Below are 23,772 nucleotides of genomic sequence, written 5' to 3'. Positions count from 1 at the left end.
GGGAGAGGTGGTTGGAGGATGGGAAGGGAACGCACGGCGCCTGTGGTGCCACGCCAACGAACTGGCATGAACATCCAAACCAAAGTTCATGTCCATCTCTAGCCCTATGTGATGTTGACTAACAAAATTTATTATGCCATATGTTTTGTAGTAGCTCACCAGTCTTTTAATCAATGCCATGAGATTCTTTGTTGATTTTATCTGTATTTATGTGATTTCAAGCCTGGGGCTATGAGTTGAATACGAGAATCTAAAATTAAAAGCAACAGCAACTCAGCATTGTCTGTTTATTTAGAAATTTGGTTAGTGTTCAGTGTACATTTTTTATTGACTTCATGGTTAACACTAGCAAGCACGGAAGATTGTATAGATGTAGGTCATTTTTCTAAGCATCTACAAATTATTCAGCTTGATTGACTTATTATTTTCTTCCACTTGTGCACAATTAACCAAGGGTCCCTGGAGGTTTTTATGGTTTGCTTAAGCATTCAACAGAAGTAGCATGATTTTCAAAAACCTGATGAATTATAATTATGACGAATCATGAATTAGAAAGGAGAAGGCAGTGTTTCTGTTTTTCTAGAAACATATGTTAATATGAAAAATATATATTAATAGAAAAAGTGAAATTTTCCACTGCATTAACCAAGTCTAAACTAGGATGTTGGAGGAAATGATATTTAAGCATGACTGAACAAACTTTTGCATAAAACCTAATGACCAGAATTCTGCAATAATTTGTTTCAAAAATATTCATTAAAACAGGACACTTAAATTTAATTTACTTGAGGAAATAAGCATGACTTTTACAATGTATTCCGTTCATGTTCTCAAAAACTGAGTTTTCCTTTGTACAGAACAGTTTTAAATACTAATGACAAGCTATTACTCAGATCCTTAACAGAATAAGAAGCCTTACTCAGGATCTTTAACCTCATCTAGATTTACTCAGTATTCAAAACTGACTCAAAGGGCTAAATCTAATTGTTCATCCCTGCTGTACCAGACCCTCTGAATCATTTGGACATGGGTAACTACTGTCTTATCAAGTCAATTTATTTGGTAGGGCACTCTAGACGAGAAAGCCAACTTAAAGAAGTGGATAAGAGTGTCAGACTAGAACTTAGAACATGGTTAAAATCACTGCTTGGCCATGGAAACTTACTGAAGGGTGCCATTGATAAAATCACCTCTTGAATATTTCACATACTTTCCAAACACTGTAAGACTTAACATTAGTCAGATGCAACATGACATCATGTAACGACAACACTCTAGTTAGGATTAGCAACAGGATTTCACACATGCTCGCGCTTTAGAATCACAACTGCAGTGTTGTGTTAACAGCATTTTTGTTCCCACTATTTCCTTGAGGTCACATTGTAAGTTATGCCAGAAAAAGGTGTGAGGTTATCTCTTGTTAAGTTACGTTCATAATGTAACATAGTTGTACCTTTCATGTTAGAAAATAGAACTATTTAGAAATAACTAGTAATTTTAACCATTCATTTCCAGTTGTTTCTGTCCAAACACTGCTTGTATGCGGTTGCATAAGTTGTTAAAGGCTAAGCAAATTTTGTCATCACTGCCATAATGGGCTGGTATGAGGGCCATTTAATATCACATGGGCACATTGCACTGTCAGGGGCTTTTTTAAACCACTGGCCTAAGATGAGCCAGATGGCAGCCAATGCAGTTGACTACAACACAGATAACACTGTTCTCATCTTCCTTATATGCCTATAATAAACACATAAAGCACCCATTTGGTCCTTTTAAGGAGAAAGGTGGGGTGTGGATGAATGAATGAATGAATGAATGAATGAATGAATGAATGAATGAATGAATGAATGAATGAATGAATGCTCACCAGCACTGGCTCAGGATTGTCAGCCATGAAAAGCAATGTTTTAAAATGGGTCAAAATATGGTACCAGTGGGCAGATCCTGCTGGGGATATCAGATATATGGATATAGTTTAACTGTTCTCTTTATATAATTTGGTAGAAAATGAACGTCACATTCTGTGCAGATTACTGTATTTGTGTGAACTCTGGATATATTTATATGGGCACTTTTTGATGAGCCTAATGGATTGAATGGTGCTTGTGATTTGATAAGGTCGGTATCTTGGGAAATGAGGAAAAGCTGGGTATCCCTTGGTAGTGCAGAATGAATGGTCCTTTCCTACTCGAAAAACAAAAACAATAAAGAACAAGGTACTTTATGCAGGTAAACATTATATATATTTTATTGCTCTAGATCAACAGCCCCCAACCTTTTTGGGACCGCGGACTGGCTGAGCCTCTGAGGAAGGTGGGGCACCCCCGCACTTGTGCGGGCGCTCTTGGACGCATGCGCAAAGCAGTGAGGGAGTGTGTGTGTGCCTGTCAGCACCAGTGTGAGCGCTCCCCACCCCTCTGCACATGCGCAGGAGCGCATCCATGCATGCCCACCCACCCCTTCGCGCGGGCACTCAGGCACATGTGTGAAGAGGGGGGAGTGCATGTGCAAAGCAGCTGTGGGGAGGGGAGTGGGGGTCAGGAGGTCTGTCTCCATGGCCTGGTCTGACTCAGGCCATGGACTGGCACCAGGCCGCGGACCAGGGGTTGACAACCTCTGCTTTAGATGTTTTATCACTATGTTGTAACCACCTAGGATAGTGTTGCGCACGAATGTATAAATGTATAAATGTAAGAAATAAAACAAACAAACATTTATTAGAGGTATGCTGAATATTTCTGGTGCAATAATTTTGACTACTCTCATTCAATTTGATGGGAAGTAAACTCCCTTTTAAAATCATTTCAAACAAAGGAAATTTTTCAGGAAAAGTCTCCTGGGTTGGGTTCAGGATCGTTGGTTATCTTATTCACAATGTGACCAAAGAGTTTGTATGGATGTTTTGTCTTTCATTATATAATCACAGGCTGTAACCTTCCCAGCTTACAACATTTCAGGTGAAAGTCTGAGGGGAGATATCATAAGGTCACTCCTCGCATAGGGCTTTTTTCAGATCGGGAAGTGTGCGCAGCCAGGGAAGCTGCAGATTGAGTTGTAATAAAAACAGAAAACAGACACTCTTTGCCACTTCTGTAGTGCTGCAATAAGATACAGTAGGACCCCACATCCTCTGGGGATTAGTTCCAAGCTGCCCCACAGGTGCTGAAAACCATGGATAATAGCAAACACTATACATAGCATGATAAAAGAAAAAAAATCAGAAAAAAATATTTTCACCATGTACAGTGGTGCCTCACTTAGTGATGTTAATCCGTTCCAGGAAAAACATTGCTAAGTGAATTAATTGCTAAGCGATTTTAAAAAGCCCATAGGAACGTATTAAAACCCAAAGCCCTGCATGATCAGCTGTGCTTCATCACTCTCTCTCTCTCTCTCTCCACCCCTCGCAGCTCCAGCCTCGGCAGGGAGATTGAGGCACCGCCGCTGCCACCCTGGCCGAGAAAGACCCTCTGCGCCTGCAGCAACCTTAAGCCTTAAGGTTGCTGCAGGCGCAGAGGGTTTTTCTTGGCCAGGGTGGCGCGGCGGTGCCTCAGTCTCCTTGCCAAGGCTGTCAGTCTCCCTGCCGAGGCTGGAGCTGTGAGGGGTGGAGAGAGAGAGAGAGACAAAGTGCAGCCGATCGGCAGGGCTTTGGGATGATCGCTTCCCCCGCCGATCAGCTGTGCTTCCTCTCTCTCTCTCTCTCTCTCTCTCTCTCTCTCTCTCCACCCCTCGCAACTCCAACCTCGGCAGGGAGACTGACAGCCTCGGTGGGGGCTTTGCGATGATTGCTTCCCCACAATCATACCAAAACGAATTTTCCCCATGGGGCCATCACAAAGCGATTGCTCTTGTGATGGCAAAAAGTCCATCACAACGCGATTTTGTCGTAAAATGGAGCGATCGCTATGCGAGGCACCACTGTATTATCAGTTCTGGTAAACACATCATGAAAATATATATTTTGGATTTTTAAAAAAAATATATTTTAAATATTTTCAGACCATGTATAAGTGAAACCATGGATACTGACCCTGCAGATATGGGAGTCTTTGTGTTTTGCCAAAAAAAAAAAAAAAAAAAGACGCACACTCCCACTGAAACAGAAGATGATGAATTTTCAAGAAAAGTTTCTCTATCTTTTTGTTGACTCTGTTCCCACTGCCATTACTGTCATGACTACAATGACATTAGGTTCCATTGGGGAAAGAAGATGATGCCTAGGCTGCCAGCACAATTGCTGTTGCTGCCACATGCAGTAGAAGTGCAAAAAAATAAAAATAAATCCTTCAGGAAAATGAGAGTTGTGTTACAGGCACTGCTTAGGTTGAGCCTCCCTTCTGAGAAAGGATCAAGGAATTTCTGTTCCCTTTGGAGATATTTGATGAATTTGTCCCCTCAAGTAGAGTGGAGAATTTTGAGGAGCCATTTGTGCTCAGGGATTAAATATGCATTTGGTGTCTAGTAAATGGCCCAAGAACACCAGAATCTGTGACATTGTGGAAAGTATCATTTCTCTCCCTCCTGCCCCTTGTGACTCAACTGATCTCTTGTATGCTGAGGACACTTTAACACTGAGTCAGCCTGCCATTCTCCGGCACTAGCCTAACTTTTCTGAGAAACACAAATGCTTCCTGGCAGCCTGAACTGAAGGTACTTTCCCACTGCTTGACCTGATTGTCAGTGGTGAGCTATTTTCAGACAGAAGAAGGTGGGTCTGCTTGCAGTGGAGATTGGGAAAATCTGCCAAAGATGTTAGGATGCTCTTTACAACACCGGTCCATCATCAGGGTCATAGTTCAAGGTCACAGTCAAAGATGTAGGCTGCATCTGTTGACTAACTGTCTGGAGCAAAGCAGGCCAATTCCTTATTGCGCTTCACAGAAAAAAAAACATAATGTAAATACTTCATGTAAATATAGATGGCTCATGACTGGAGTAGGGGAAGAGGTCCACCCCAAAATTTATACCCTCCCAGTCAAGTCAGAAGCCTCCCTACAAATATGTGCAATAAACTGCAGATTCCACATATTTATATTATTTTCCGTCCTGACACATTTACTGTGTGTTTTAATTTTGTTCATGACAGTTGCTCTGGGAACATTTCTGTGTACTCCATTCATATAGTTATGTATACACTGTATGAAAACAATTCACAGGGTTATTGCCAATTATGTCATTTCAATGGCACAAACAGGGATGTAGTTCTTCGCTTATTTCATTCTTGAAGAGGAGAATGGAAAGTCTCAAAAGTCCTCAGACAAACACCATGAATGAGATCACGAGTTTTGCACCCTCTGTTTTTTTTTAAGTTTCAAGACTTCTCCACTCTAAAATTCATATGTGCATTTTGTGCAGTTAACTATCTTTTGTGGGAAACAAAAGTCGTGCTTTGTGTAAAATGCAAGCTTTTAGGTGCAAAATGCAAGTGTTTTGTGCAAAACCCCACTATCACCTATTTTGTTCATGCTACTGATGACCGAAAAAAAAGCAATTGTCTTTTAATCCTTGTGCTTGAATTAAAAACATCACAGTGGCTGACAATATTTGACAGGTATCAAAATGTCTTAAGGCATCCTGTTCCTTCTAGGGTGAAAAATGTTGCAAGTACCGTATTTTTCCATGTATAAGACTATACTTTTGTCTAAAATCTTTAGAATAAAAATTGAGGGTCATCTTATATACGGAAGTAAGCTGAGGAGAGAACAAAAAGAAGTGGAAGGGAAAACAGGGATCAAAGAGATCCTTCAGGGCTTTGATCCTTTCCCCCCTACACTTGCTAAGTCCCACTTAGGTTTCTTACTTTTGGGTTAGAAAAGTGGGGGCATCTTAAACATGGGGGTGTCTTATACACGGAAAAATACGGTATGCATTATATCCTCAAAGACAAAACTCTGAAGATTAGAAAAACCTTAATTTTCACCTTCACGCAAGTGTTAAATCTAATACATTAAGTCCACTTACACAACTACTGGCACAACTTGTACTAGAGATTGAAAAGTAATTAATGGTTTAGTAGGTAAACCACTTCTATGTATCTCTACTTAGAAATGCCTGGAAAGCATCACCATATCTCAGAGTTGACTTGACGTCATGCAGTTACTATTATTATGACTTCATTATCCTCAGTGTAGCTTGCATTGGTTCCATTACTTATTTCATTGACAGTTGTGCAACCATAACAGCTGCTAGAGGAACCACATCTCTTGGACTTGTACTGCTAGCATACACTTGGATAAAAGCCACAGGAATTGTTATAAGTCATATTGAAACCCTTGTGAATAGATATGGTAAAGAAAGTGTAAAAGATACATAGCCTCAAAGAACCAGACAGTTCTTTTTTTGCAGAGGTACAATTCATGAATGCATTGTTAATAACATGTGTTAGTAATATGTCATTCATTCATTCATTCATTCATTCATTCATTCATTGCCTATTTTAATTATTTAATTTGTCCCACCTTTTTTTCTAAAAACAGCACTCAAATCAGCTGAGAAAAAGAAAATTCAAAGAAAAACAAATGCAGTTAAAATATAAATTAAAATCACATCAACAAATAGAACCGATTGCTCCCTGAAACTCTAGCCAAGTTTAGAGGCAAACGGTCTGTATCAACGCCTGTGCTTTCTCATAAGAGGAAGGCCAACACAATGGGGGCCAATTTCACTTCCTGTGGTAGGGAATTCCACAGGCTGAGGGCAGAATGGCATCCCACTAAGATTTTAAAAGTGAAGCAGTCCAGTAAAGGAAAATAATTTTTCACATAAGCTGGTCAAAGGTTGTATAGGTTCACCCAGCCTTCCATCGTTCTGAGGTCAGTAAAATGAATACCCAGCTTGTTTGGGGGTGGGGGGCAATGTGTAGCTTGTAGAATTAATTTGTAAACTGCCCAGAAAGTACTTTTAAGCACTATGGGGCAGTGTGTAAGCAGCACATTTTGCTTGTTTAATAATATAAGGACATGGATGTGGTGGCGCTGCAGGTTAAACTGCAGAAGCCTCTGTGCTGCAAGGTCAGAAGACCAGCAGTCATAAGATCGAATCCACACAACAGAGTGAGCTCCCGTCCCTTGTCCCAGCTCCTGCCAACCTAGCAGTTTGAAAGCATGTAAATGCGAGTAGATAAATAGGTACCACCATGGTAGGAAGGTAACGGCGTTCCATGTCTAGTGGCGCTGGCCACGTGACCACGGAAACTGTGTACTGACAAATGCTGGCTCTATGGCTAGGAGATGGAGATGAGCACCGCACCCTAGAGTTGGATACAACTGGACTAAATGATCAAGGACTTCCTGTAAAGAGCAAAAACAGCTTGTAAAACTGTTGTAACAAGTGCATCACATACTTTGTGTTGAGCTTTCTGGACCAGTGGAAGAGTCTAAAGGCAGCCCCATATACAAGTGGCAGCATTTTAGAATAAAAGTACAGGTGACTCACAGTGTGTGGCCTATCTTATCCAATACAAAAAAGATAGAAAAGTAATTCCGTGAATAAGGAACATTTAGAATTCCAAATGAGTTTGCAGCTCAGCAGGCTCATGGGCAAAAAATGCTGATCACCCGCTGGAGATGTCTTTTCCCCTGTCTGACTATTCCTTTTTCTGCCTCCTCGTCCTTGTCATAAAATGGAGTGAGCAGAATGCTTGCAGAGGGCAGGCCTGGGAATTAAAATTCATCACCATACCAAGCAGTTGTTAAATGATGGTCCATCTGAATTATTCCTCTCCCTCAGACACCACAACTGGCTCTAAATGTCCTGCTTGCAAAAACCAAATGGTTGTTAAATGCCCATTATCCATGGTGTGAATGTCACCTGCAGCTCATCTCTGCCAAAGGCTGGCTATCAACAAAGTACATTTCTGTAGCTTCTCCATTCAACTGCTTTCCAGTCAGCTGGATCCCACCATCCTTTATGGAGACACCTGGAATTTTGCTGTCTTTTCATGCTGCTTCATAAGACATTTCTGAAATCTTTCATGTACTTGTACTGTACCAACCTCTTTCTTTTCCTTTGAAGTTGTGAAGTAGGTCAGCCTGAACAAAGCCCAAGGTCACACAATATGTTTCATGGCTTGGTGAGTGAGCGAGAGACCAGAACCTAGATCTCCCAAGTCCCATTTAGGAGGAGAAGATACTGTCTCTTTCATCGGAAAGATTCAGATGTCTGTTCAGAACAGCAGGGAAGATCCACCCTCATGTTCTGCAACCTAGGGAGCCAAATATCCTCAGCTGGACTTTTACAATGGAGGCCTTTTAAAATATTCACTTTGTTGCTGCTGAGTTTGCTTGATCCTGATGCATGTAAAGAAGGTGTGTAGAACACTCTTTTTTGCATGGAGTCTGACTTCCTGTTTGGAAAGGGTTGGAGATGCTCCATTTCATCAATGGGTCAGGATACGTGGAGCTAGACCAAAGTGGTCAGGTTAATGTAATTCATACCAATGTGGTCATTTCCCTATCAAGTATACAAAGCACAGCTTAGCTCCAAGAACAATAGAGCATTCCTGCCTTAGAACATAGTTTAGACCCATGCAAAAGCTTTCTTGCTTGCAAGAACATTTCAGTTCTGTGCAGGTCATTTACAGTTAAAAGAACTTTACATATATGCATACCTTCTTATATCTGATCACTGAGCAGATTATACCAATATCTGTATCTATATCATCTATATCTATATCTATAATTAGTGTATTATTTATTTATTTATTTATTTATTTATTTATTTATTTATTTATTTATTTATTTATTTATTTATTTATTTATTTATTTATTTTATTCTATTTATACCCGCCTATCTAGTCAATACGACACTCTAGGTGGCTTCCAGACAGATAAAAATACAAACACATGTACATATAACAAAAAATAAAAATATGTAGGAATAAACAAACAATAAGGGATAAACAATAAGCAAATTCTTCAAGATGGCGAAAATAACAAAGAATAGATAAAGAAGGACAAATGAATTGTTATCTGGAGGGAAGGCCTGCTTAAAGATCCATGTTTTTAGATGGGTCTAAAAAATACCCAGTGACGGAGCCTTATGAATCTCTGGAGGCAGTTTTATGTAAATTTGTTTTATATAAATTGTGCTTTCATTCATGTTGTAAACCACCCAGAGTAGCAATTTGCTATATGGGTCGTACAGAAATTGAATCTCTCTCTATTAAATAATAATAATAATAATAATAATAATAATAATAATAATAATAATAATAATAATAATAATAATAATAATAATAATAATAATAATAATAATAATAATAATAATAATAATAATAATAATAATAATAATAAATACCTTTATTGGCATATAAAGCAGTAAGACAATCAAACTGGTTTGTTGGGAAACCATATTTACAGAATCCATAAAGCAAAAAGGCAGAAAGCATTCAATAAGGAGCAGAACATCACCTCCTAACAATTCATCCAAAAAAATCTGCGACTCTTTCCAAGATATCGACCACCTCCACTGATAACATAAAATGAACTTTGTTCAGATTAGATTTCCCCTCCAGCTTTAATGAAATCGAGGCAACATACTTTGCACTGTGACGAATACATGCATATTTCTAAAACTCTAGCACCACTTCCTACTATTTGTTCAATATCTTCATCCCAACTCAATTGAAGTATTAATTCATTGTATGGAAAGTAGTGACAAAATGTAACTGCTCTGTATCTTTTCCATTTCCATGACATTTAAGTGCAGCTGTATTTTCCCAACCAGTGTCCATCTTTTTGCCCATTTGCAGAATGCATCAAGAATCCGAATTATTTATTTTGTCTTCATAGGGGACACATACCTGAACTTTTTTTAAAGCTCTGGTTACTTATTCTTGACTGACAATATTAGATCATTTAACACTAAAGGCTAATGGGCTGTTTTGTTTTGTTCTTCTAGGGCATCAGTAGTCTGTTCAGCTCACTTAAAGTAGTGAGGCTTCTTCGTCTGGGTCGTGTGGCTCGAAAACTGGACCATTATATTGAGTATGGAGCAGCTGTCCTGGTTTTGTTGGTATGTGTTTTCGGTCTTGCAGCCCACTGGTTGGCCTGCATTTGGTACAGCATCGGGGACTACGAAGTTATCAATGAGGATAAGAACACAATAAGGAATGAAAGTTGGCTCTACCAGCTAGGGGAATCTATAGGATCACCTTATCAATTAAATACAACAACTGGGAAATGGGAAGGAGGACCAAGCAAGGATTCTGTCTATATCTCTTCATTATACTTTACAATGACAAGCCTCACGAGTGTTGGATTTGGGAACATTGCACCGACTACTGATGGAGAGAAGATCTTTGCAGTTGCCATGATGATGATTGGCTGTAAGTATCAGAGGATTTATTTTGAATATACAGTGTCTGAGACTGCATGTTTTTCACCACTTTGTAAACCGGCATAATGTCCATTGGGTTATATTCAGAATTGCTTGGAACAGGACTCCACTGACTTGATGGTTTCATACATTGAAGGTTGAAAAACAAATCCATTGTAATTATCAGATATTCACCAGCTCTACATGTCCTTGAAAGGCTGCTCTCGATTCTGCAGAACGGCATGGGGGATGGTGTGAGGGCTGAAAGGGGGGAAAGGAAAAAGGAAATGATTGTATTCCTCCTTCCTTCCAGCAGAAGTTTTTGTTGTATCTGAGATATTTCCTTGACCTGAAGGAGCCTTTCCTATCTTGAAACAGTAGGTCTGGATCCAAACCATTTTGATACCTGAAATGTTCTGTACTCTAGCCACTATGGTGTCCAAGGTTGCATTTTCTAGTACAGTCTCTGTTAGCATTTCACAAAAGAGCATGGAAAAAAAAATCTCACCACACAATTAAATAGTGTTTCTGTAAAGGGTTAGTTTGAATAAGGTTTTTGCTAATTAAGGATGACCTCTTGGTAATAATAAAGCACACACATCCAAAGTGTCAGAAGAAATGTTCCCTTGTAAATCAGCTTATTGGAATCATAGAAAAAAATTGTTGAGCTGCATGTAGATAACGCTTTTAAAGATGGCAAAAACACAGATATTGTTTACATTATATTAATTTTGCATGTTTCACTCAGCAACTGGCTTAAGGTCAGTTTCATACTATAAATGGATCCAGTAAAGATTCAGCAAAATGTTGACAGGGAAGATTGGGACAATAGATTGACTATGAAATTCAGCATTCTTCTAGCCATTAACCATCTGTCAGTGTGCTGTATGCTTATGGCCTGTCATGAGACAATTTACTGGTGAGAGAAAGGGATTCTTATCGTTCAGATATCTGTATACACTTTTTTGTTGTATAATTCCAAGGAAAATAGATGAGTTATTAATTCCATTGATGCTAGTTCATGAACTCCCTTACTATCTACAGCAGGACTGGATTTTACAGTAGATCTCTGCATGATCTGCACTGGATCAGCAAGGATTTTTAATAGTTTAACAATAGCAGCAACAAAAAACCTCCCTGCTCTAAATTATCCAGCTGAAGTTAAAAAAAAAAAAGAGAGAGAGAGAGAGAGAGAGAGAACTTGGGAATTTAAGATCCTGTGTGGAAGTACTGTAAGCTCCATTCAGTTCTGGTACTCAGTAGAAATTCTTCAGTTCATGCTTCTTTAACAATCCTGTAGCAGTATCGTGTTTTTTAAAATGCATTGAATGATTTCTGGGGTGTATTCTGGCCCTACTGGAATTACCATGTAGTAAGTGCAGTAGAGTTATAGTTGTAGTTCAGTTTAGGATGCTGTCTCTCTCTCTCTTGTATTGCATGTATCCATTGAGGATTCCAGTGTTCAACCTCAATGGAGCCAGTCTCCTGGCAGCCAGAATACCTTACTTCTACTGCTCAGTATCATGGTTTGTCCAAAGTGGTACAGTGGGGTCTCTACTTAAGAACTTAATCCGTATTGGAAGGTGGTTCTCAAGTTGAAAAGTTCTTATGTTGAATCTGCATTTCCCATAGGAATGCATTGAAAACCATTTAATCCGTATCTGCTCTTTTCCGACCATAGAAACTACAGTATGGGGATGTGTTTTTGTTTGTTTGTTTGTTTTTGTTGGAACACATTACACTGGCAAGGATAAAAAGAAACACCCTGTTGGCAGAAAATGATAAATTCCTGTACCAACAGTCATTTTTTTAAACAGACAAACAAATAGGCTTAGAAAATGGCTGAAACTTGAGGCTGTTGTTTATATCTCCTAAGGTGACTATGCCACAGAAGATCTAGAACAGGGGTCTCAAACATGCGGCCCGGGGGCCATTTGCGGCCCACCGGACGATAGTTTGTGGCCCCTGACTTGCCTCCCCCCTGAAGTGCCCACGCGTCCTCTGCTGTCAAGAGTCAAAAAAAAGCCTTGCCTTGCTTGCTGGCTCTCCCACAAGACAGCACCTCTTGCGCCCTCCATCCAGGACTGCAGCCTGCCAGCGTAGGTCTTTTTATCAGATTGTGCATCAATCTGTAAGCCTAGGGTAAACTTTGACTAACCTTTCACCTGTTGATTCATTAAGACTGGTCCAGTTGGGCTAGAAGTTGGTTCAAGTCCTATATTTTTGGAGCAGTATGGTTGGTGGATCTCAGAAGCCAAGTAAGAATACAGTAGATCCCATATGCCTGACCACACTCAACCACTCTGTATAAAATGAAGATTTATCTGGTATCCATAAAGTTAGGTAAAGGTAAAGGTTCCCCTTGACAATTTTTGTCCAGCCATGTTTGACTCTAGGTGGCGGTGCTCATCCCCATTTCCAAACCGTAGAGCCAGCGTTTTGTCCGAAGACAATCTTCTGTGGTCACATGGCCAGTGCGACTTAGACACGGAACACTGTTACCTTCCCACCGAGGTGGTCCCTATTAATCTACTCGCATTTGCATGCTTTCGAACCGCTAGGTTGGCGGGAGCTCGGACAAGTGACGGGCGCTCACTCTGTCATGTGGATTCGATCTTACAACTGCTTGGTCTTCAGACCCTGCAGCACAGGCTTCTGCAGTTTAGCTCACAGCGCCACCACGTCCCATCCATAAAGTTAAGCCATATGCATATTTCGTCACTATTTCATATGGAGGACAGTGGGGGAATATGACAGGTTTCTTTCTTCCTTTACGGACAGCAATTTTTTTGTGTTTTGAAAAATATTTTTAAAATCCCAATATTCAAACTGCTGCATTGAAACAAATGGTGATAGTAATAAAGGTGATGTACTGAAAATCAGGTTCTGTAGCACTCCTTTGAGGACACACAGTAGGCTGTTCAACCAACAGTGCCATAGAAAACAAACAAGCACACATCTGTCTCAATTAAATGTGTATGTTTTAATACGTAATCCTCATGACCTTTCGAATCTCTGTTTGCAGTGTTTGGAGGCGAAAAATCCTTTACTGTAAAAACCTGGTATTTTAATTGGAGTAGTCAAAAGAAACAGCATGCTTTAAATATTTCACTGGGGTAATGAAAATGAGCAATTCCTGCAATTCCAGCAGGGTTAGATTTACTCATTTCCAATATGAGATGAAGATTTGAAGGGATCTGAAATGAATAATGAATGTACTAGAAAACAAACTGTTATAATGTCACATATGGTATTTCAGTGAAATCAAGGCTGATAAGGAAAAATCCATCTCTTTCCTATTTGCTTGATTGTAGAACTGAAATGAATCAAATAAATTAAATTATTAAGAGAAACAATAGAGATTAATAGGCTCAAATCCTCATGATATCTCTTGATTGGAAGCAAACTTTTTAAATCTAGTGCATAAACCAATGTTAACATAAGGACAATATTATAAATTATTTCTGCTGTTCCCGACGCCTATTGCAAACACAGCAATACGTTTTCTGTGTAATGTAAGCTAATTTGAATTGTGAAGCCTATGACTCATGTAGCTGGAGGGACATCTCTGGACAATATGGGAAATGCCTTGAAAGAGATTATGCAGAGAGTTAACTTATTTATTTATTTTATTTATTTATTTAATTCATACCCCGCCTATCTGGTCGGCGAGGACCACTCTAGGCGGCTAACAACAATAAAATACAGTAACAATATAAATAAGCAATTCTAATTAGTAAAAACACTACAATACATTACATAGAGTGCAAAACAGAAACAGTAAAGAGGGAAGAAGGAGGTCAAAAGGAATATGATGGAAAGGCCTGCCCAAACATCCATGTCTTCAATTGTTTCTTAAAGATACCCAGCGAGGGAGACCCGCGAATCTCAGGAGGGAGATTGTTCCAGAGGCGAGGAGCCACCGCCGAGAAGGCCCGATTTCTTGTCTTCTCCTTCCGGGCCTCCCTCAGCGTTAGGCTCCTCAACCTCACCTCACTTGAAGTTTAAGATGCTTTGCTTCTTCAAGAAAAGAAAAGAAAAGCTAGTAATACTGTACCTATATTTCTGGATTCTAGAAAGGAAGGAGGATGGCTGGTGAAAGAATACTTCCTTTACTTCTTGTTAGGTTCCTTGCGGGGAGACAGGGAAGAATACTTGTTGAGTTCCTGACACCCAGGTTCCTCACCAGGATAAGGTAGCAACTCTGCTAAGTGAAATGTATTTCACTAAAGGTATTCATATGTTAAAAAACTTAGCATCTTCTTGTTTTTTCACAAGGTCAGTCCAGAATCATAATGAATCCACTTACTTTTATTTATAGATACGGATATAGGCATAGACAGATACAGAGAGTTGTATTTCCACTTTCTATATTAGACTAACAAAACAGAAAAAAGTAATATTATGAAAATATGTTTCTTGCCACATTTTGCTCACTCTTAATGACACAGAAGAAAGACCAAGAAAAATGAAGACATAACACAATTCATATCATCATCACTAATCAACAAAAGATGTCCTACAGTATGCCACAGAGAAAACAACATATCAAAAACTTCGATGACATTTAACCATTATTTCACCAGTGGCTTATATAAGTGGTTGGAAGGAGCCATGTATCTTTTAAAATGCCAAATAATTCAGTTTGTAAATCTGTGTAATTTCTGAGTTTTGCATTTGGGCAAAAAATGTTTCTATATTTACTGTATTCTGAAATTTTGGAGGTTCCAGCAGAGTTGGATTTACTCATTACACAACAGTGATAAGGATTATGAACTATTTTAAGTAATGGAGCTACAAAATTCATCTAAGATGCATTGGTTGTCCATTCCTTGCCCACTGAAAGTAAAAGGGAAGAAATACTTTAGTCAATTACACATTTTAAGGATGTTATCTCTCAAAACCAAGAGTTTATCAGATTGATTGCATTAGTGATGAAACTGTAGAGATCTATATGTACAGCAAACAAAGTATGTAGCTTGTGCTTTTTTTGGATTGTAGGCAGTATTTGGTATCTTTATCAACATGTTGACAATTTTAAATGAGTATTATAAGGGAGCTGGTCAACCTCCAAGTGAGTTATGTGGTCTGAAGTGGAATCCCTTAATAAATTTAGTAATAAATTTAGAGTACACACAATGCTTGTTGTTTCTATCATGTTTTACAGTTAATGCGAGCAAACTAGACTTCTAGGTTGCTATTTTCCTAACGGAATGCCATAAAGGACATAGCATGAAATGTTAACACAGTCATTATACAGTTTCTTTTGAGTGTTGATTTCTTCACTAGAAAGGACTAATAGTGAAGGCCTCTTCACTAAAAAAGACTAATATCCACTGAATCTTGACTACTGACACTGTTCGAGTGGATTTTCTGAAAGTCAAGTGACAAAATTTATGTTTTCTTTTGTTCTTTGCTTTTGAATGTAAGTTCCTCCACATTTATTATATGGTCTGCATATATACAGATTGAAACAGGTTAGGCTGCAATCCTGTGCACATTTATATGGATGGATGTAGTTTGGGAGTTTGATTCCCTGCTGTGCTTCCAGGGAGAACGGCCGTCCCAGGATGCCCCCCCCCCGAAGAAAGGAATGGTAAAACACTTCTGAGTTTTCTCTACCAAAAAAACAACAACCCTGAAAAGGGTTGCCATAAGTCAGAAGTGATTTGACAGCACATGATTATTATTAATTACTACTGGAGTACTCAGTGTGGTGTAGTGGACAGAGTGATGGACTAGAACGGAGGAGGCCTGGGTTTAAATCTGCTCAGCCATGGAAACTCACTAGGGGTGTGGAATTGGTAAAACCACTCCTTAAATACCTCATTTACCTTGAAATCCCTATTCAATTCCAATTTGATGGCATAGCAAGTGCTATTGAATACAAGGGGATTAATGTTCAAGTAAACATGCACAGGATTGGGATATTAATATTTATTCAAGTTTATTATAGATTATTCGTGTTTATCATATCAGTTTCCCAAATATTCATGTAGCTGTTCACATATACCATGTCTATAACTTGTTAACAGTAAAATTAAAAAGGAAAACACAAGGAATCAGGGACAGCATTTGAGACTTCATTGTATAGTGAGCGTAGAGAGATAACAGGAGACGGATGAAAGAATTCCAATAGTGTCTTAAGGCTATTAGGCAGAACAAGGCAAATTTGTCCAGATTTGTAATTTAAACTGATTATATCTCCCAGGATACCTCAGACAGTATAGCTGTTTGTGAATTCTGGGAGCAGTAGTTCAAAAAACAAAACTTGCAAACCCCTGCCACAGATGGCAGATGTTGGGGGGGGGGCTCAGTGGCTGCCATCTTGTGATTTTTCTCCCTGAGCTTTTTCCTGATGGTTCTCCTATCTTAGAAGTCAGAACTCAAAACACTGGTTTAAGTAATGTTCTTTTTAAAAGTGCTTTTAATTACAGTGACAATTGTAGCTCTGTTTACTAATCTCTTGCCATCTTTGACAAATTATGATTCCCTGAAAGTAGAAACTCCAATAAGAGCAAAGATTGCAAGCAATGAACAGATAATATGCTCAGTGAGGGCGGGGGAGAAGGTAGGCAATAGAAATTGAAGAACTTCCCGAGTTCTCCAGCTGGTACGGTTGTAGCAGCAATCCAACAGCAGTTTTTGGATATTAAAGGCCTCCTTTCCCTCCATCCTGAGGATCCCCAGATTGAAAGGGATCCCTAAGGAACCTTGGAGCCTGACTGGGGGATGTGAGTTAGGAAACTTTAAATTAAAGGTTAACATCTGCCATTGAGAGTGTCATCAGCATTTATGGCAGCAGGATTGTTCAATAGGATTTTAGCTGTTAGTGGTTTTTAGTCCATTTATCCTTTTTGACAACAGGCCAATGTCTAGCCAAGGTAGAATACGCATGCTTGTATTCCCCCCCCCCCCCCCGTTATAATCTAGTATTGTTTAGACTGGCCACTAGAGGGTTCTAATAATAGAAGAGAAAGGCAGAAGCTGAGTTGGAACAGAGAACTTTAGGCTGCTGCTTTACCATTTCTCAAGTCCCATCTGTCTGATCCCAGCAACCTCAAACTTGTATTTGGTGTTAAGGGATACACCTTTAAGAGTGATGCATAATTTAGTGCTCCACAAGTCCTTATAGAGCGTACTTTGGCTACAGAAATGTCTTACATCAGTTTCAGCAAAATTTACTGAGGAGAGGAAATGTCTTCAGGCGCAGACTGGAAGAACACATTTGCAGTAATCCAGAGGAAAGGTATTTCCTGTAGTTTAGTTGCAATCAGGCACGAATCCACTTGCAACACACTTTCTGCATTTAATGTGTGATATTCTCCCTTTGCCTGCTATTGCCTCTCCACTCCTCCACGCTCTGCCCTGCTTCACCCTGTCCTGGAACCCTTTCTTCTCATGTTTTTGATATGGGAGACATAGACATCTCCCTTGGCCGTGTTGCAACTGGATCAGGGAGATTTGTACCAAGGATGGTTTCCTGGGAGCTGAAACTTTGGGGTTTATGAGTCCTTTTCAAGGAGAAAGGTGGGATAAAAATATTTTAAATAAATAAATAAAATTCTGTAAAAAAAAAAAACAGACCAGAAAAATACAGATGGGGCACTGTTTTAAAAACACAGTAGGGCTTGATGTCATGGACAGCGACAGGAATCTCTGCAGTTTCCATCCTGTTTTCTCAAGGTATGTCATTTCTGTATTCGCGAAGGCTTTCACGGCCGGGATCTAATGGCTGTTGTGGGTTTTTCAGGCTCTTTGGCCATGTTCTGAAGGTTGTTCCTCCTAACGTTTCGCCAGTCTCTGTGGCCGGCATCTTCTGGCGAAACGTTAGGAAGAACAACCTTCAGAACACGGCCAAAGAGCCCGAAAAACCCACAACAACCATATGTCATTTCTGCTGTAAAGAGAGAGGGAGGGAGGGACAACGGGCGGGTGGACAGAAGGACAGACAGCTGCTAGACATATGTCGTGCTTGGAGAACAGTGATCACATACACACACATGTGTAGAATATTTGAAATAATACTCTGCAAATAACCCACCTTTTTCAGAGATGGCACAATAATGACAATTCTTAAACATCTCGGGGAAAAGAGAACTCTTGACTCAAATATTAATTCACAGGAACAGTGTTCATAGCTCCCTCCTTACTTTATGCTTCCCTATTGGATCTGCTCTGAAATCAGACTGGATTAGATGAGTTTAGGTATAAAGGGCACATAAGACAGGAACTCTTCTAGGAAGAGAATGACAGCCAGTGTGGTGGAGTGAATAGAGTGTGAGTTTGGGCCACAGAAGACTTGGATTCAAATGCCTGCTCGGCCATGGTAACTCACAGGGGTGGAGTGGGATGGCAAGAGTAAACCACTCTTTACGTGTCTCACATAACTTAAAAAATCTACTAGGGTCACCATAAACTGGAAGCAACTTGATTATACATAATAAAAATAAACTCTCATAATGAAAAATTGTTTTCCCTTTAAACATTCAGATCTTCTGATGAATGCAAGTATTGGAACATAATATATGAGACAGGAATCCGTTCCACTGTCTGCAGTCTTTGGAAGATCTCAACAGAGCAGCAGTGGTTAAACTCCATTGTTTGTGGCTGCAACTCCCATTAATCTCATTCATCATAGCGAGTTGCAAGGGATTGTAGGAGTTGTGATCTGAATATCTTTCTCAAATTCACACCCTTCAATCAGTTTCTTCACTTGTGGCATTTCTAAGTCAGTCCTCAATCCATTCCTTGTCCCTATGATGAAGGCTTTATTGGAAGTCCTTGTCTTTTGCTCTCAGAACTGTTGTTGCTCATCTGTGAAGAGAAAATGAGTGATTAAAGCTACTCATCTGAGGAGCAGGAGCTGACTTAATTAAAGACTGCTTCAGGAATGCTGAAATTGTACAAGGAGTAATTAATGTGGCAAAAACTGAGAAGCAGAAGTTTTAAAAGAAAAGGTAAGGAAAGGACAGAAAAAGCAAGGGAGAAAAACTACATAGCCTCTGGAGAACCTCAGTGGTGCTTTGATTGTCCATTTTGGATAACCTATGAGCAAATGAAGGATGGTCATTCTCCATGAAGACTCTGCACTGGCGAGTAAATCCTGCCGAATGCAGTAAAATTTATTTTTGTTATGTGACTATAGTGACACATGCTGTAGTTACATACTGCTTGGATTACTGTGGTGCACTCTATGTGAGGCTGTACAGTGGTGCCTCACTTGACGACATTAATTCGTTCCAGTGAAATCGCTGTAGAGCAAAAACATAGTCAAACGAAACTTTTAAAAAACCTTGAAACGCATTGAAAAACCCTCAATGCGTTCCAATGGGCTGAAAACTCGCTGTCCAGCGAAGATCTTCCATAGGGGCGGCCATTTTCAGGTGCCTGTAAAGGGAAAAATGGCTCCTAAACACAGCGGGGAGCCATTTTGTACACCCGGCGGCCATTTTGAAAACCCGAAGATCAACTGTTTTTGATCGTCGTAAAGCGAAAATTGGTTCCTGAAGCAGGGAACTGATCATCACAAAGCGGGAAAACCCCATTCAAACCATAGTTTTGTGATCGGTTTTGTGATCGCAAAAATCTCACCATCAAACAGATTCGTCGTTAAACGGGGCGATCGTAAAGCGGGGCACAACTGTATTTGAAGATGATTCAGAAACGGACTGGAGCTAGCTAGGGAGCATATAATGGCCCCGGTACAACAACTGCACGGGCTACCAGGTTGTTTCCAGGCCCAATTCAAAGTGCTGGTCATTACCTACAAAGCCCTATGTGACTGGTGTCTAGGCTATCTGAAGGATCATATCTCCCCATATGAGCCTTTATAGTACTGAAAACCATCAGAGGAGGCTGTCCTCTTGGTACCATTTCCAATGCAGGCACAGTTGATGGGGACAAGAAGAGGACTTTCTCTGTGACTGAACCCAGGTTACGGAATGTTCTCCATCAGGAGGTCAGGTTGGTTTCCTCCCTTTGACCCTTCTGCCAACAGATGAAGACCCACCTTTTCAGGCAGTCTTTGAACAATCATGACTGAATTCCTGAATGCCATTTTTAATGAAAATAGTTTTTAACATTTTACTTGTTTCAATGATTCAATGTATTTTAATCAGTGTTGTAGTTTAATTGTTCTTAATACATATTGTACTGTTTTAAATTCTATTCGTTTTAATACTGTGAGCTGCCTTGAATTCTCTTATCGAGAGAAAGGTGGCCTAAAATTAAAATTAAAAGTTAATAAATAAAATGTGTTGTTAAGTCCTGACCAACTTATAGTGATCCTAATATGGCTTTCAAGGTAAGTGGGAGATTTTAAGAAGTGGTTTTACCAGTTCCTCATTCCCAGTGAGTTTCTGTGGCTGAGCAGGGATTTGAACCCAGGCCTCCTGAGTTATATTGCATCACTCTTATCATCCACACCACACTAGCTGTCAAAAAAAAAATTATGAACACTTAGGCATTTGCCAGCTGCAAATGGGAGAGAATTTACACAAATACTATGAATCTGTACTGTAGATAGCATTCTTAACACAGTGTTATTTAATTAAGAGGTTCATAATTTGCTACAGTCTGATGAGCTCTCACTGTATATTAATTTGAGAATGAATGTGGTTGCTTGTGCTTAGCAAACTGAGTTCATTTTGGGGCATTAATTTATAATTATTGTATCCTTACTGCCAGGAAGATGGAAATAGGTGGTTTGGGGATTTTCTCTTCAAATGCCAAAATAAATTAGTTGCCTTCATCAGAGTTTTTAGTCATGGGAATTCTGTGATTCCATTGTGAATGCCTGCATAAGGCTCTGCTTAATGTATCATCTAATATTGCCCCAGTTGTTGTCAGGTACAAGGGGAAAAAAGAGAAAGAGAGAGAGAGAGAGGATTGGCACTGGGCAACAGGAAGCAATTTTATGACCGAACATTTCTACATGATTGCCTTGTAAGTCTTTTTCTAAAGAGTTCAGTCTAGGGTCCTATTCGGAAAGGAGGAGAGGAGATGGATTCAGTCCCTGATTTGAAGATTGCCTGGCCTAGGTTTTTTGACACCTCACTTTATTTATTTGTTTGTTTGTTTGTTTGTTTGTTTGTTTGTTTAGTGTTTGTTTGTTTGTTTGTTTAAGTTTATATATGGCCCCATAGTGCTACATACACACTCTGGGCAGTTTATAATACATGAAATTTATTTTGACAAAATATGTGGAGGAAAAAAAATATTAAAAACAAACATCGAAAGATATTTTAAGGTCACTGTCTTACTACAACTTTGTGTTATAATCTTCTTACTTGAGGAGCTGTCCTAAGTGAGAACATGGATATGAATTACTTACTTGCTAACTTACTATGAGTTTCATGCTTAGCTCTTATTTCCTTGATGTAAATAGGAAGTCAATCCGAACTGAGTAGATGTCTTTCCCCCACTTCCCCTGTCTTTGGCTGCCTTTTAACAAAACTTGTATTCCTATCTTTTGGATTCCTGACCAACATTTGTACTAATTCTTTCTCCAGTTGCCTGTTGAAATGTTAAAATCAATAATGGCAGTAATTAAGGATGCTGAACTACATTTCTAGAAAAGCCTCTTAGCACAATTTGTAATAGACTCTACTATCAAAAGCTATTGTGCCCTACAATGGCAGAATAAAGAAAGAGAGTAAGGAAACAATGGCAACCAACACAGGTTAAGGCTGCAATTTTGTACCCAGTTTCTTAGGACTAAGTCCTATTGAACCCAGTGGAGCATACTTCTGAGACCTCATGAATACAGACACTGTATTTGTTGCAGAGCTTTGAATTTTGGGTAAATAAATTTTTGTTATGCAATAGAAGTACTGTACAGAGATGCACATAATAACTACAGGTTTCCCAGTTTCTTATTAACTGACACTTAAAAGTCTCAATAACTCACTCTTGAGACATTTGTAGGAGGAAGAATTAAAAAATATTTTTACAGAGTGAAAAAGCACTCAGCAGAGGGGAGGGAGCTCTCTTTGAAATCAAAGTCTGAAAGGAACAATTGTTTAGTGTTGGATGAACAATCACACCACTCCAGAAAAGACCCTCCCAGTCACACAGACTACAGATAGCGTGTGAGGTTGCAAATACAAGTCCAATAGTTTAAGTGGAAAACATCGTACAATTGAATTATGTGGATAGGACCTTCTGGATATATTGGAATACAGCTCTCAACCAACATGGACCAACATGGACTTGCTGGTTGAGGGGTGATAAGGCCTATGCTTTAACACTTCTAGAGCGCTGTTTGTGTCTCAGTCTTTCACACAGTGAAATTTGTTCCAAGCACACCCATGCTTAAAAGATATTTACGTTCAGTGCAATCTATTTGAAAGTCCTTTTAATTGATCCCTCCACCTACTATGGAGCCTTCCTTCCTTCCTTCCTTCTGGAATAACCTGTTTTAAATAGTCTAGGAAACCTAACACAGATATTATCATTTATTTCCTTCTTTTTGTACTTGAATTTGACTGAGGCTTATGGAATGAGCAATTATGTTTCTTTGCCTACCTCCTGAAGTGCTGAAAAACTGATCTGCATGCACAAGATCTCAGATTCAATTGCTCTATTCTTCTGTTAATCACTTGCATTTTCAGTTGTAGTGCATCTTCAGCCCATTGCATCTCTCATTCAAAGAACTAAGTAGCAGCTGACAGGAAAACCTTCTGTCTGACAGCCTCCTGTGAGATAAACTAAAGTGGGCTAAATTGACAGTTATCTAATCTAGTTTAGTGTCCTGTATTCTGATGTCTATAAAGCTGGCTTTGCATTAATTGACATTTTTGTCAAATAGGTGATCAATTGATCTATATACTATGTACCAAATACTGTTTCATGTCTGGCACCCTCTCTCCTGCAGAGTTTTCCTTTCTTTGTCTTTCCAAAGTGGCCGTGCTCTCAACTTCCCCAGCCTTGCTTAATTATCAGAAAAGAGCCTTTTTATATTTCTGCCATGAACGTGAGCCACAGAGACACATGCAATGTGCTTCTAATTGCAGGCACTATGGCTTGCTGGATGCCTAAGGATGGCAGATTCAAGTTAATTGGTGACGCTAGCATGTTGCAATTAACCTTATTAAGGGATTGAATTACATCTAATTAAATTCTTGCCTTGGACAGGAGTCATGCAATCTTTTTCCCCCTCTGTTGTGTTGTCCCTCAATAGGTTTAATTCTAAAACCTGCTGGGTTTTTAGTGTAAAGTCAGTGTGGGAGGAGAAGAAACTGTTACATAGTGAACATTTAAAAGCACCACTGATAGTATAGCTTGTTGAAATAGTTCAAATTTTCTCTTGTGGGATTTTAACTAGCATTGATGGGTTGAGCTGGGAACACATTTTAAGTATGTAGAAAGTGCTTGTTCCTCTCACTGAATATTGTTATGCACATTTATGCAGCTAGTACATTGAGGCATTAACATAGGGTGGGGCGTAAT

At 39.4% G+C, this 23,772-nt stretch overlaps 1 protein-coding gene across 4 annotated transcripts in view; it reads left to right on the top strand.

Moving 5' to 3' along the window:
- The window catches only part of KCNH1 (potassium voltage-gated channel subfamily H member 1), a 320,211-nt gene that overhangs the window by 100,410 nt on the left and 196,029 nt on the right, over positions 1-23,772 (top strand). For all 4 annotated transcript variants that reach the window (XR_012083630.2, XM_072989933.2, XM_020794609.3 and 1 more), the window contains exon 7: positions 9,904-10,330. Coding sequence is in view for 3 of the 4 variants with exons in the window: in XM_072989933.2 (XP_072846034.2) it covers positions 9,904-10,330 (427 nt within the window). In the remaining variant the exon portion in view is untranslated. The remainder of the gene's footprint in view (positions 1-9,903; positions 10,331-23,772) is intronic.

Source organism: Pogona vitticeps, chromosome 1 (genome assembly GCF_051106095.1).
Source record: "Pogona vitticeps strain Pit_001003342236 chromosome 1, PviZW2.1, whole genome shotgun sequence".
In the NCBI taxonomy this organism is placed as follows: Eukaryota; Metazoa; Chordata; class Lepidosauria; order Squamata; family Agamidae; genus Pogona; species Pogona vitticeps.
Note: the sequence above shows the minus strand (reverse complement) of the source record. Positions and strands in the feature narration are given on the sequence as shown.